The sequence below is a fragment of the Amblyraja radiata genome, chromosome 5 (assembly GCF_010909765.2).
Source record: "Amblyraja radiata isolate CabotCenter1 chromosome 5, sAmbRad1.1.pri, whole genome shotgun sequence".
Classification (NCBI taxonomy): Eukaryota; Metazoa; Chordata; class Chondrichthyes; order Rajiformes; family Rajidae; genus Amblyraja; species Amblyraja radiata.
This window is the reverse complement of record NC_045960.1, coordinates 6899498-6914334: the sequence shown is the minus strand read 5'-3', so window position 1 is coordinate 6914334 and position 14837 is coordinate 6899498. Positions and strand designations below refer to the sequence as shown.

At 44.6% G+C, this 14837-nt stretch overlaps 1 protein-coding gene across 1 annotated transcript in view; it reads left to right on the top strand.

The window, feature by feature from the left end:
• Nucleotides 1–14837, top strand: part of rbks (ribokinase) — a 182221-nt gene that overhangs the window by 34903 nt on the left and 132481 nt on the right. Inside the window, exon 2 of the mRNA XM_033020557.1 lies at nt 9300–9432. Coding sequence (XP_032876448.1) covers nt 9300–9432 — 133 coding nt within the window. The remainder of the gene's footprint in view (nt 1–9299; nt 9433–14837) is intronic.

Sequence of the window (14837 nt, the reverse complement as noted above, 5' to 3'; positions counted from 1 at the left end):
TGTGTAGGGAGTGGATGTGAAGGTGGGATAACATAGAACTGGTGTGAACGGGTGATCGATGGTTGGCATGGTGGGCCAAAGGACCTGTTTCCCTGCTATATTTCTAAACTAAACTATCCCGAAGACGTGGGTTTGTAGGTTAAATGGCCTCTGTAAATTTCCCCTAGTGTGTGGGGAATGGTTGAGAAAGTAGAATAACATAGAACTAGTGTGAATGAGTGATCGATGGCCGGCATGGACTTGGTGGGCCGAAGTGCTCCTTGCTGTATGTTTCAATAAATGGTGGCACGGTGCTGCAGCGGTAGAGTTGCTGCCTTACAGCTCTTGCAGCGCCGGGTTCGATCCCGACTATGGGTACTGTCTGACGGAGTTTGTATGGTCATCCCGTGACCCCATAGGTTTTCTCAGAAATCTTCGGTTTCCTCTCACACTCCAAAGACGTACGGGTTTGTAGGTTGATTGACGATATACGGTGAGTGTAAATTGTCCCTAGTGTGTGTAGGATAGTGTTAATGTCCCAAAGGGCCTGTTTCCGTGCTGTATCTCTAAACTAAACTAAAATCAATCAGCTTTAGTATGACCTTTTTCAGTTTGTATTTTATTCCACTGTTATTCAAATCCTGAAGCTGTTTTCTTTTGTGCGGTCATTGAACTAGTTATTCAATTTGAATTTATCAGGAAAATCATTCAGAGTCAACATGACATCCGCCAATGAACACTTCACACATATCCTTTTTAGATTTTAGCTTCCCTACGATATATTCTGAACGTTAAACTACATCTCAGATCTACCAAGGCAATTTTGAATAGCATTCCTTTGTTTCCCAACATTTGTGCTGCCTTTTTGCCTTGGTAATGTCAACACATTTTTCACCCCGGTCAATTTTTCTTACTTGCCAGAAATCAAATCTGAAATGTTTGTTTCAACTGTGAAAGCAAAACTTCTGTAGACCTTGGAATCTTGATTTACATTAAATTGGGTTCAAATCATTAATCTCCTATTTTAAGGAAAAATCTGACAGGTATGCAACTTGTGGTCTGTTGTAATTCAGAAAATACATATTTGCATTTAAATATTATGCTATATACTGTATTTACGCACCTGAAAGAACAGGTCAATATCGGTGCTTTGAACCATAACTGAGCAGTATATCATAATCTGCAGGTGGTGACAAAGAACTCTGCTTATAAATCTCTTAGCAACTTTCCATAACTGGTATTTCTCTTCCTCTCTCTGATGAGAGTTCTGCAACACCCTCTCTCGCTGCTCCCTCTCCAGCTCTACGACCGAATTTTAACCCAGACTCACTACCACAGCCAGTTGTTTTAACTTGTTATAACCTACCCCACAGCCAACAATGGACCATTGTGGGCTCCATATTTCCTTGATCTTCATTGCTTTTTTTATATATTTCATTCATTTGTTCTATTTTCTTCTATATCTCACATTTCCTTCTCCTTTGACTCAAGTGAGTTTATTGTCATGTGTCCCTGTATAGGACAATGAAATTCTTGCTTTGCTTAAGCACACAGAAAATAGTAGGCATTTACTACAAAACAGATAAATGTGTCCATATACCATGATATAAATATATACACACATGAATAAATAAACTGGTAAAGTGCAAATAACAGAAAGTGGTTGTTAATAATCAGAGTTTTGTCCGAGCCAGGTTTAATAGCCTGATGGCTGAGGGGAAGTAGCTATTCCTGAACCTGGTTGTTGCAGTCTTCAGGCTCCTGTACCTTCTACCTGAAGGTAGCAGGGAGATGAGTGTGTGGCCAGGATGGTGTGGGTCTTTGATGATACTGCCAGCCTCTTTGAGGCAGCGACTGCGATAAATCCCCTCGATGGAAGGAAGGTCAGAGCCGATGATGGACTGGGCAGTGTTTACTACTTTTTGTAGCCTTTTCCTCTCCAGGGCGCTCAAATTGCCGAACCAAGCCACGATGCAACCGGTCAGCATGCTCTCGACTGTGCACCTGTAGAAGTTAGAGAGAGTCTTCCTTGACAATCCGACTCTCCGTAATCTTCTCAGGAAGTAGAGGCGCTGATGAGCTTTTTTGATAATTGCGTTAGTGTTCTCGGACCAGGAAAGATCTTCAGAGATGTGCACGCCCAGGAATTTGAAGTTCTTGACCCTTTCAACCATGCTATATACCGTTGATATAAATGGGGCTGTGGGTCCCCCTCCTACTCCTTCCAAAGTCCACAATCAGTTCCTTGGTTTTGCTGGTGTTGAGGGCCAGGTTATTGCGCTGGCACCATATGGACAGTTGCTCGATCTCTCTTCTGTACTCTGACTCATCCCCATCAGTGATACGCCCCACAATAGTGGTGTCGTCAGCGAACTTAATGATGGAGTTCGCACTGTGGTTCGCTATGCAGTCTCAGTCTAAAGAAGGGTCTCGACCCGAAATGTCATCGATTTCCTTTTCCCCAGAGATGCTGCCTGACCCGCTGAGTTACTACAATATTTTGATTTGATTTTTGATCTTTGATTTTTTTTGAAGTTGAGTAACTGATAATTTTACCTCATAGAACATAGTAGTTTGTGTAAGAAGGAATCGCAGATGGTTTAAACCGAAGATAGACACAAAAAGCTAGAGTAATTCAGCCGGACAGGCAGCATCTCTGGAGAGAAGGAATGAGTGTCGTTTCGGGTCGAGACCCTTCATCAGAGTAGATTGTCATGGGCCTAACTCAACGAAACACCAGTAAAGGGAGGTACCCACTTGATTACCCCAACGATATCCTGGCATTTACATGCCTAGTTTTTGTTGTTCCACAGTTTAACTGTGCAAAGGCATTTTAGTTTCTCATGTGGCATCAGGGTTGGGTTACCTGGTTAAATATTTAGCTTGTGTGTTTATTAACATGTAGATAGCTTATTACTGATTATAAAGAAGTTACTTATTGTCCTATAGCATAAGTGTGTGTAGGCAGTTGAGATACTATTTTGGCATTGAGCTAGGCTTTCTTGGTTGAGCGCTTAACGTGGTGTTATAGCACATACATTGTGTTTTAACAGTAATTCAGGGACAAGATGTCGAACCTGATGCCGAATTAAACTGATCTCTTCTGCCTGCAGGTGTTCTACATCCTTCCATTCCTTTCAAATCGTATGCTGAGCGTTTGACGGCACTGTGCCTGTACTCGCTGGCGTTTAGAAGGATGAGGGGGGTATAGGATAGAACTAGTATACAGATGATCTGCTCAGTCTGAAGAAGGGTCTTGATACGAAACGTCACCCATTCCTTCACTCCAGAGATGCTGCCTGTCCCGCTGAGTTACTCCAGTATTTTGTGTCTATCTTTAGTATTGGTCGGCGTGCACTCATTTGGCTGAAGGGCCTGTTTCCATGCTGTGTCACCAAACTAAACGAAACACTAACCTGCCTGCCAGTGGCCTTCTACACTATTACAAGGCCAATGCAAGCTTGAAGAACAACACCTCATCTTTCACCCCTTACCTTACCTTTCTTAATGTCTTCAGGCTGAAGAAGGGTTTCGACCCGAAATGTCACCGATTCCTTTTCTCCAGAGATACTATCTGCCCACTGAGTTACTCCAGCCATTTGTGTCTATGGTTTAAACCAGCAACTGCAGTTCCTTCCTACACGCCTCATACTCCATCTTTGGAGTCTTCGGGGCCGGATACCATATTTTCCATCTTTAGTAAATTGCTGTCTGTCTGTGTGTGTTGAACTGGACAAGTCTTTTTCTGCTAGTATAGTTTAGCTTGCCGGACATGTCTGATAATCCTCCTATTAACAATGCATGCAACAGATAAAAGGCATAATGTGCTTCCAACTGCTACTCTAGCTGAAGTCACTTGGTTTCACCCTATCAAAAATATTACCTTTGACCCATTACTTTCTCTGCTACTGAAAACAAACACACAAAAAGCTGGAGTAACTCAGCGGGACAGGCAGCATCTCCGGAGAGAAGGGAGAGGGGAACTAGAACTAATGGCTCTAGTTATACTATGCCCTTTGTCATGGCAATCCTAAATGCCATTGTTATGGGGTGAAGACAGGAAAATGGAATTGAGAGTGAAAAATAGATCAGCATTGATTCGGTTCAGTTTAGTTTATTGTCACCTGTACCATGGTACAGTGAAAAGCTTTCGCTGCCTACTATCCTGAATGGCGGAGTAGACTTAATGGGCCGAATGGCCTAATTCTGCTCCTAGAACTTATGAACCTGGGTGACAATTTTTACATTTCAAAATATTTCCTTGTTTAATGTTTAGACGGATACTCCATTCCATCAAGGGGATAAATCTCAGGGATAACCTCACAGAGTGAATTAGTGTAGAAAGGATGGCTCCACATGGAGAAGCCAAAAGCCATAGGCTATAATGTTAAGATTTTTGCTAATAAATCCACTAGGGGAAACCAGAGAAAAACAGTCATTACCCCGAGAATATTTAGCATGTAAACTCCTGACTTGGATTAAATGAGAAGCTGAATGAACATGCGGAAGGAAGATAGACACAAAATGCTGGAGGAACTCAGCAGGACAGGCAGCATCTCTGGAGAGAAAGAGAGAAGTAATGGGTGATGTTTTGGCTTGAGACCTTTCTTTAGACTCGAGACTCGGGCTGTTTCTCGACCCGAAGCGTCACCCATTCCTTCTCTCCGGAGATGCTGCCTGTCCCGCTGAGTTTCTCCAGCATTTTATGTCTGTCTTCGGTTGAACCAGTATCTGCAGTTTCATCCTACACAGGAGGAAGGAAGAGCTTCTTTTGAGAAGAGGATGAGGAGACTTTGTTGTTCGTAGCCTCTTTGCAGTAATAGAGCATCTCCGATGAATCCTGGCAAGAGTCTGACCCACGGTCATTCAAGATGGAGAAGGAGCAGCAATTTGAAATGATATTACCTCTGGTCACAAAGAAGAACGGACCTGGTGGGCTGCTGTGAACACCCAGCATCCCGCCAAGAACAAGGATGGACCCGGCAGCTGCCGAGAATGAAGACCTGGCGGACATCCCGCGGCCACATGCGGCGGTAGGCTTGGTTCACCGCAGCGAAGAAGGGCCCGACGGGCTGCTGCCTACAGGGGGAGCGCGGAAGCCCCGTAACATTGAGGCAACCACTGATAACTACATAGGTGGGGCCTGGGCTGGTAGGAGATGGACCAAAGTATTGTCTCCAGCGATCAGCTGCAGAAGGTGGCTGTCGGGATACAGAGGTGGTCGGGCGAGGAGAGGGACGTTGGGTCGCGGGTCTACAGCAGCCTAGGGCCTAACTGGCCTTACCTGGATCGGGGGGCTCCAGCACTTCCAACATGTGGACCCGACTTTGGACTTTTTCTTTGTAAACGGCACCAAAATATGCGACTGTGCTGTGCAGACGTGACAATAAAGAACCATTCAACCATTGAAAAGTGGCACACAGACTGGAACACCCCACAACTACTCGACTTCCTGCCCCAACTGTTGAAATGTCTGCATATATAGAGTCATAGTGATATGGTGTGAAAACAGGCCCTTCAGCCCAACTTGCCCACACCGACCAACAATGTCCCAGCTGCACTAGGCCCACCTGCCTGCGTTTGGTCCATAACCCTCCAAACATGTCCTATCTATGTATCTGTCTAACTGTTTATTAAATGTTGTGATAGTCCCAGCCTCAACTACCTACCGCAGCTTGTTCCACACACCCACCACCCTTTGTGTAAAAAAGTTACCCCTCAGATTGCTATTAAATCTTTTCCCCTTCACTTTGAACCTATGTCCTCTGGTCCTCGATTCCCCTACTCTGGGCAAGAGACTCTGCACATCTACCCGATCTATTCCTCTCATGGTTTTATACATGCCTATAAGATCACCCCTCATCCTCCTGCACTCTAAGGAATAGAGACCCAGCCTACTCAACCTCTCCCTATAGCTCACACCCTCTAGTCCTGGCAACATCCTCATAAATCTTCTCTGCATCCTTTCAAGCTTGACAATATCTTTCCTATAACATGGTGCCCAGAACTGAACGCAGTACTCTAAATGCGGTCTCACCAATGTCTTATACAACTGCAACATGACCTCCCTACTTCTATTTATATTCTATATCCTATATAATATATTCTATATTCAACTTCTATACTCAATACGCAGGTCCCACATTGATCACAGTAGCTACCTCAAAGTGCACAAAGCCAGAGGAGCAAGTCTTCCTCGACCTTGAGCAACTGCCCAAAAAGATGATAGATATAGATATGCCTTTATTGTCATTCAGACCGAAGTCTGAACGAAATTGCAGCAGTCACATATAATACAATTTTAAAAAACCCAACAATAAACACATATTAACATCCACCACAGTGAGTCCACCCAGCATCTTCTCACTGTGATGGAGGCAAAAGTCTTAGGTCTGCAGTCTCTTCCCTCCTCTTCTCCCTCTGCGCTGAGGCGATACCCCCCGGGCGATGTTATAAATCAGTCCCGCCCACCAGTCCTGCAGACGCAGCCGCTGGCCCGCGGCCGAACCCCGGACTCAGGCCACCACCGCCAGAACACCGTCCCAGCCACCCTCACGTGAGCTGGGCCGCCCCCGACATGGGCGCCGAACCTCCCCCGGGCCGGGCCGCCCCGACATGGGCGTCGCTTCTTCCCCGGGCCGGGCCGCCCTGACTTGGGCGTCGCTTCTCCCCTGGGCCGGGCCGCCCCGACTTGGGCGTCGCTTCTCCCTCGGGCCGGGCCGCCCCGACATGGGCGCCGAACCTCCCTCGGGCTGCGAGCGCCGCACCTCCCCGAGCTCGGCCGCTCCGACGGGAGCCTCGTTCCACCCTTGGGCTGGCCGCCCTCACGAGAGCGCCACAGCCTCTCACGGGAGCACTGTTCCAGCCTTGAGCCGGACCACCCTCACGGGAGCGAGCTCAGGGCGAGTCCTGACGGGCTCTGCCTCCGGAGCCTCGAGGTCAACAGCTCCATTAGGCCTCAGCGCAGACGGAGACAGAGAAGGGGAATACGACAAAAAAGTCGCATTCCCCCGCAGGGAGAGACTGCAAACCCCGTTTCAACCCCCCACCTCCCCAAAACACAAACTAAAAACCAAAAACTAGACTAACCAAAACAAAATAAACAACACAAAAAACACAAACAAACGGGACTGCCGGTGAGCCGCTGCAGCCAGTGCCGAACCGCCACTCCGATTTTGTGAGTAAATGAACTACTTGAGCAACTGTGTCTGTGTTTTAATTCCTATAGTAGAAAATATTGATAATATTTCTCCCAGCATAAAGATGATTGCCTGATATAAGTAAGATATAGAAGTATGGAAGCACATACTGTCAGACTCAGGACCAGCTTTTCCCCCTGTGTTATCAGGCTTCTGAACAGTCTTTCCATAAGCTAGGGTACCATCTGATTCACCTCTACCCCATTGCGGATTTTAGATTTAGAGATACAGCGCGGAAACACGGATTCGGTGGGCCGAAGGGCCTGTTTCCGCATTTTACCGAAGCCAATTAACCAATAAACCTGAAGGTAGACAAAAATGCTGGAGAAACTCAGCGGGTGAGGCAGCATCTATGGAGCGAAGGAAATAGGCAACGTTTCAGGTCGAAACCCTTCGAAAAGATGAGTTTCGACCCGAAAGATTACACAAGAATTTTGTCTCGAAACGTTGCCTATTTCCATCGCTCCATAAATGCTGCCTCACCCGCTGAGTTTCTCCAGCATTTTTGTCTACCTTCGATTTTCCAGCATCTGCAGTTCCTTCTTAACCAATAAACTTGTACATCTTTATAGTGTGTGAGGAAACCGGAGCACCCGGAGAAATCTCACACAGGTCATAGGGAGATCGTACAAACTCTGTACAGACAGAACCCATAGTCAGTATCGAACCTGGGTCCTTGGTGCTGTAAGACAGCAACTATACATTAAGTTGTGATTTAACAGAATGTCAGAGGCACAAAGTTATCTGGCACATGATTAATCATTTACCTTAACTTCCACAACTCTGTCATGCTGAAAGAATTAAAGCTACATCTGAGTTCACTTTCAATTATATTGTGTAAAATCTGCTATATTGATCGCTTCTTTGCAAAGATATATCTGCAGTATGTCCAAAACAATTCTCTCATTACAGTGTAGTTCTGAGAGAGTACGAAAAGATAACTCCATTAAATCCAAACCCATGAATTGCCAATCAATAATAATTTCTGCTCGTGTCCAATAAAGTGCAAGTTGCTACCAAATTGTAATGTGAATGTCCAGATGCAGGAGTAAGCCGTCTTTAAATTCTATCAAACAAATAGGAAGGGATAATTTAAAAAAAACGACAACACATTTGGTTGTTTTTATGTTCATAACTGTGATGTACAGGTGTTATTCAGGTCACCTTTGGAGGCTGGTGTGGGAAGGAGGATTGTAGGAGCAAAATTGGAAACTCCATGTCCTGTCCTCAGGGAAAGTGGGACATTTGCATACATGTAGAAACAAGGAACAAGTTGCTGTTTTATCAAAAAAGGACAGAGTGCTGAAGTAACCCAGCAGGTCCGGCAGCTTCTCTTGAGAACATGGATAGGTAAAGTTTCAGGTCTGACCCTCTGAGTTATTCCAGCAGTTTATGTCTTGTCTTCTTTACCAACCGATCTACTGTATTTGCATTGCCACTTTAAGGGAGCTATGGACTTGCACTGCATCAAGACTTCTAAGGGTCCTGCCATTTACTGCATACTTTTCCCTTGCATTTGATCTTTCAAAGATCAACATCTCAAAGTTGTCCGGATGAAACTCCATCTGCAGTCTCGGGTTGGAGGATGTGGCAGGGTGGCGCAGCGGTAGAGTTGCCGCCATACAGCGCTTGCAGCACCAGAGACCCGGGTTCGATCCCGACTACGGGTGCTGTCTGTACGGAGTTTGTATGTTCTCCCCGTGACCTGCGTGGGTTTTCTCCGAGATCTTCGGTTTCTGCCCACACTCCAAAAATGTAAAAGTTTGTAGGTTAATTGGGTTTATATAAGTGTAAATTGTCCCTAGTGCGTGTGGGATAGTGTTAATATGCGATGATCCGAAGGGCCTGCTTCCCTGCTGTATCTCTAAACTAAAACCTAAACTAGACCCGAAGCGTCATCTATCCACGTTCTGCTTGACCCGCTCACTGAGTTACTCCAACTTTTTGCCGTGCTTTTCAATTACTCTTGCAAACTTCAAAATGACCATTCATGGTTGCGAAAGGCAGAGGATTGGCGAACTAGTTATCAACTAATCCTGTCAGGAACTTGAGAAACAATGCCTGGATGACCAATGTTATGTGACTCTGGTATTTCAACTTACTTTTGTCCTTCTCCAACAGTTTTACACCACGTTTACCTAAAGCTGGAGAAACCATACACGGGCACAAATTTTTCATTGGATTTGGAGGGAAAGGAGCCAACCAATGTATCCAGGCAGCACGGCTTGGAGCCAAATCCACAATGGTTTGCAAGGTAAAGCTTCAAGAAAACTTGTCAACTAACTAATCATCATCACGTCCAATGGTGTACAAAATTGTGAGGGGAATGGAGGTTGAGTAGGCTGGGACTCTATTCCTTGGAGTATAGGAGGATGAGGGGTGATCTTATTGAGTTGTACAAAATCATGAGAGGAATAGATCGGGTAAACGCACAGAGTCTCTTGCCCAGAGTTGGGGAATCGAGGACCAGAGAGCATAGGTTTAAGGTGAGGGGGCAAAGATTGAATTGGAACCTGAGGGGTAACTTTTTCCACACAAAGGGTGGTGGATGTATGGAACGAGGTGCCAGGGGAGGTAGTTGAGGCAGGGATTATCACAGCGTTTAAGAAACATTTAGACAAGTACATGGATATGATAGGTTTAGAGGGATATGGGCCAAACGCAGACAGGTGGGACTAGTGTAGATGGCATATGTTGGTCAGTGTGAGAAGTTGGGCTGATGGTCCTGTTTCCATGCTATATGACTATGACCATATGACTATGATATATTTGTGATGGAAGCTGGCATTAGTGGATGGATAATACATCAATAATTAAATTTGATTATCTAATAACCTATAGCAAATGAAGGAATCCTGTCATTGTTAAGACACAGTCATTCTGTTAACTTTACACAATGTCAAATATGGAGGTTTTTAATTTAGAAATGCAGCATGGAAACAGGCCCTTCGGTCCACTGGTTCCATGCCGACCGTTGATCACCCATTCACACTAGTTCTACATTATCCCACTTTCTCATCCACACTTGCCTACACACTTGTGGCAATTTATAGAGGCCAATTAACCTACAAACCCATACGTCTTGGGTATGTGGGAGGAAACTGGAGGAAACCCACGGAGCACGTGCAAATTCCATACAGATAGCACCCGAGGTCACGATCGGACCTGGGTCTCTTACGCTATGAGGTAGCAAAACTACCAGCTGCAGCACTGTGCCACCCAAAAGATTCAGGTCTGATTATCTCACAAATACCTTCAATAAATAGGTTGCTGGTTAGTATAATTACAAATGCGCAATCAAGAAAAGCACATATATATCTAGCTTGTTTGATGGCATCAATGTCGTTCAATATCAGACATATCAAACGTGATTGTTTTCTCTGGAAGGCCAGAGATTGAGGAGAGACCTGATATCTATATAAGTAAGTAAGTAAGCAGGTTTATTGGCCAAGTATTCACATACAAGGAATTTGCCTTGGTGCTCCGCCAACACATAACAACATGACATACAGTGACAGTTACGAATGACTCAGAAAACACTAAACATTAATAATAGTAAAACATTAATGATAAAACATCATTGATCAAGCATGTGAACCAACAAAATTCCAGATCAAAGGGAGGCTACAGATTTTTGGCTGTTGAGTAGAGCAACTATTCGTGGATAAAAACAGTTTTTAAGTCTGGCTCTGGCAGCTTTGACAGTCCGGAGTCGCCTTATAACCATATAACCATATAACAATTACAGCACGGAAACAGGCCATCTCGGCCCTACAAGTCCGTGCCGAACAACTTTTTTCCCTTAGTCCCACCTGCCTGCACTCATACCATAACATAGAAACATAGAAACATAGAAATTAGGTGCAGGAGTAGGCCATTCGGCCCTTCGAGCCTGCACCGCCATTCAATATGATCATGGCTGATCATCCAACTCAGTATCCCGTACCTGCCTTCTATCCATACCCTCTGATCCCCTTAGCCACAAGGGCCACATCTAACTCCCTCTTAAATATAGCCAATGAACTGGCCTCGACTACCCTCTGTGGCAGGGAGTTCCAGAGATTCACCACTCTCTGTGTGAAAAAAGTTCTTCTCATCTCGGTTTTAAAGGATTTCCCCCTTATCCTTAAGCTGTGACCCCTTGTCCTGGACTTCCCCAACATCAGGAACAATCTTCCTGCATCTAGCCTGTCCAACCCCTTAAGAATTTTGTAAGTTTCTATAAGATCCCCTCTCAATCTCCTAAATTCTAGAGAGTATAAACCAAGTCTATCAGTCTTTCTTCATAAGACAGTCCTGACATCCCAGGAATCAGTCTGGTGAACCTTCTCTGCACTCCCTCTATGGCAATAATGTCCTTCCTCAGATTTGGAGACCAAAACTGTACGCAATACTCCAGGTGTGGTCTCACCAAGACCCTGTACAACTGCAGTAGAACCTCCCTGCTCCTATACTCAAATCCTTTTGCTATGAAAGCTAACATACCATTCGCTTTCTTCACTGCCTGCTGCACCTGCATGCCCACTTTCAATGACTGGTGTACCATGACACCCAGGTCTCGCTGCATCTCCCCTTTTCCTAGTCGGCCACTATTTAGATAATAGTCTGCTTTCCTGTTTTTGCCACCAAAATGGAGAACCTTACATTTATCCACATTATACTGTATCTGCCAAACATTTGCCCACTCACCCAGCCTATCCAAGTCACCTTGCAGTCTCCTAGCATCCTCCTCACAGCTAAGACTGCCCCCCAGCTTAGTGTCATCCGCAAACTTGGAGATATTGCCTTCAATTCCCTCATCCAGATCATTAATATATATTGTAAATAGCTGGGGTCCCAGCACTGAGCCTTGCGGTACCCCAATAGTCACTGCCTGCCATTGTGAAAAGGACCCATTTACTCCTACTCTTTGCTTCCTGTTTGCCAGCCAGTTCTCTATCCACATTAATACTGAACCCCCAATGCCGTGTGCTTTAAGTTTGTAAACTAATCTCTTATGTGGGACCTTGTCGAAAGCCTTCTGGAAGTCCAGATACACCACATCCACTGGTTCTCCCCTATCCACGCTACTAGTTACATCCTCGAAAAATTCTATAAGATTCGTCAGACATGATTTACCTTTTGTAAATCCATGCTGACTTTGTCCAATGATTTCACCACTTTCCAAATGTGCTGCTATCCCATCTTTAATAACTGACTCTAGCAGTTTCCCCACTACCGATGTTAGACTAACTGGTCTGTAATTCCCCGTTTTCTCTCTCCCTCCCTTCTTAAAAAGTGGGGTTACGTTTGCTACCCGCCAATCCTCAGGAACTACTCCAGAATCTAAAGAGTTTTGAAAGATTATTACTAATGCATCCACTATTTCTGGAGCTACTTCCTTAAGTACTCTGGGATGCAGCCTATCTGGCCCTGGGGATTTATCGGCCTTTAATCCATTTAATTTACCCAACACCACTTCCCGGCTAACCTGGATTTCACTCAATTCCTCCAACTCCTTTGACCCGCGATCCCCTGCTATTTCCGGCAGATTATTTATGTCTTCCTTAGTGAAGACGGAACCAAAGTAGTTATTCAATTGGTCCGCCATATCCTTGTTCCCCATGATCAACTCACCTGTTTCTGACTGCAAGGGACCTACATTTGTTTTAACTAATCTCTTTCTTTTCACATATCTATAAAAACTTTTGCAGTCAGTTTTTATGTTCCCTGCCAGTTTTCTTTCATAATCTATTTTTCCTTTCCTAATTAAGCCCTTTGTCCTCCTCTGCTGGTCTCTGAATTTCTCCCAGTCCGGAGTATGCTGCTTTTTCTGGCTAATTTGTACGCATCATCCTTCGCTTTGATACTATCCCTGATTTCCCTTGTTATCCACGGATGCACTACCTTCCCTGATTTATTCTTTTGCCAAACTGGGATGAACAATTTTTGTAGTTCATCCATGCAGTCTTTAAATGTCTTCCATTGCATATCCACCGTCAACCCTTTTAGAATTAATTGCCAGTCAATCTTGGCCAATTCACGTCTCATACCCTCAAAGTTACCTTTCTTTAAGTTCAGAACCATTGTTTCTGAATTAACAATGTCACTCTCCATCCTAATGAAGAACTCAACCATATTATGGTCACTCTTGCCCAAGGGGGCACGTACAACAAGACTGCTAACTAACCCTTCCTCATTACTCAATACCCAGTCTAAAATAGCCTGCTCTCTCGTTGGTTCCTCTACATGTTGATTTAGATAACTATCCCGCATACATTCCAAGAAATCCTCTTCCTCAGCACCCCTGCCAATTTGATTCACCCAATCTATATGTAGATTGAAGTCACCCATTATAACGGTTTTGCCTTTGTCACACGCATTTCTAATTTCCTGTTTGATACCATCTCCAACTTCACTACTACTGTTAGGTGGCCTGTACACAACACCCACCAGCGTTTTCTGCCCCTTAGTGTTTCGCAGCTCTACCCATACCGATTCCACATCCTGCAAACTAATGTCCTTCCTTTCCATTGCGTTAATCTCCTCTCTAATCAGCAACGCTACCCCACCTCCTTTTCCTTTCTCTCTATCCCTCCTGAATATTGAATATAACCCTCCATTCCCTTCTCATCCATATGCCTATCCAATTTATTTTTAAATGATACCAACGAACCTGCCGCCACCACTTCCACTGGAAGCTCATTCCACACCGCTACCACTCTCTGAGTAAAGAAGTTCCCCCTCATGTTACCCCTAAACCTCTGTCCCTTAATTCTGAAGTCATGTCCTCTTGTTTGAATCTTCCCTATTCTCAAAGGGAAAAGCTTGATCACATCAGCTCTGTCTATCCCTCTCATCATTTTAAAGACCTCTATCGTCCCCCTTAACCTTCTGCGCTCCAGATAATAAAGACCTAACTTATTCAACCTATCTCTGTAACTTAGTTGTTGAAACCTAGGCAACATTCTAGTAAATCTCCTCTGTACTCTCTCTATTTTGTTGACATCCTTCCTATAATTGGGCGACCAAAATTGTACACCATACTCCAGATTTGGTCTCACCAATGCCTTGTACAATTTTAACATTACATCCCAGCTTCTATACTCAATGCTCTGATTTATAAAGGCTAGCATACCAAAAGCTTTCTTTACCACCCTATCTATATGAGATTCCACCTTCAAGGAACTATGCACGGTTATTCCCAGATCCCTCTGTTCAACTGTATTCTTCAATTCCCTACCATTTATCATGTACGTCCTATTTTGATTTGTCCTGCCAAGGTGTAACACCTCACATTTATCAGCATTAAACTCCATCTGCCATCTTTCAGCCCATTTTTCCAAATGGCCTAAATCACTCTGTAGACTTTGGAAATCCTCTTCATTATCCACAACACCCCCTATCTTGGTATCATCTGCATACTTACTAATCCAATTTACCACCCCTTCATCCAGATCATTGATGTACATGACAAACAACAAAGGACCCAACACAGATCTCTGAGGCACCCCACTAGTCACCTGCCTCCAACCCGACAAACAGCCATCCACCATTATTACCCTCTGGCTTCTCCCATTCAGCCACTGCTGAATCCATCTTGCTATTCCTGCATTTATACCCAACAGTTTAACCTTCTTAACCAACCTTCCATGAGGAACCTTGTCAAAGGCCTTACTA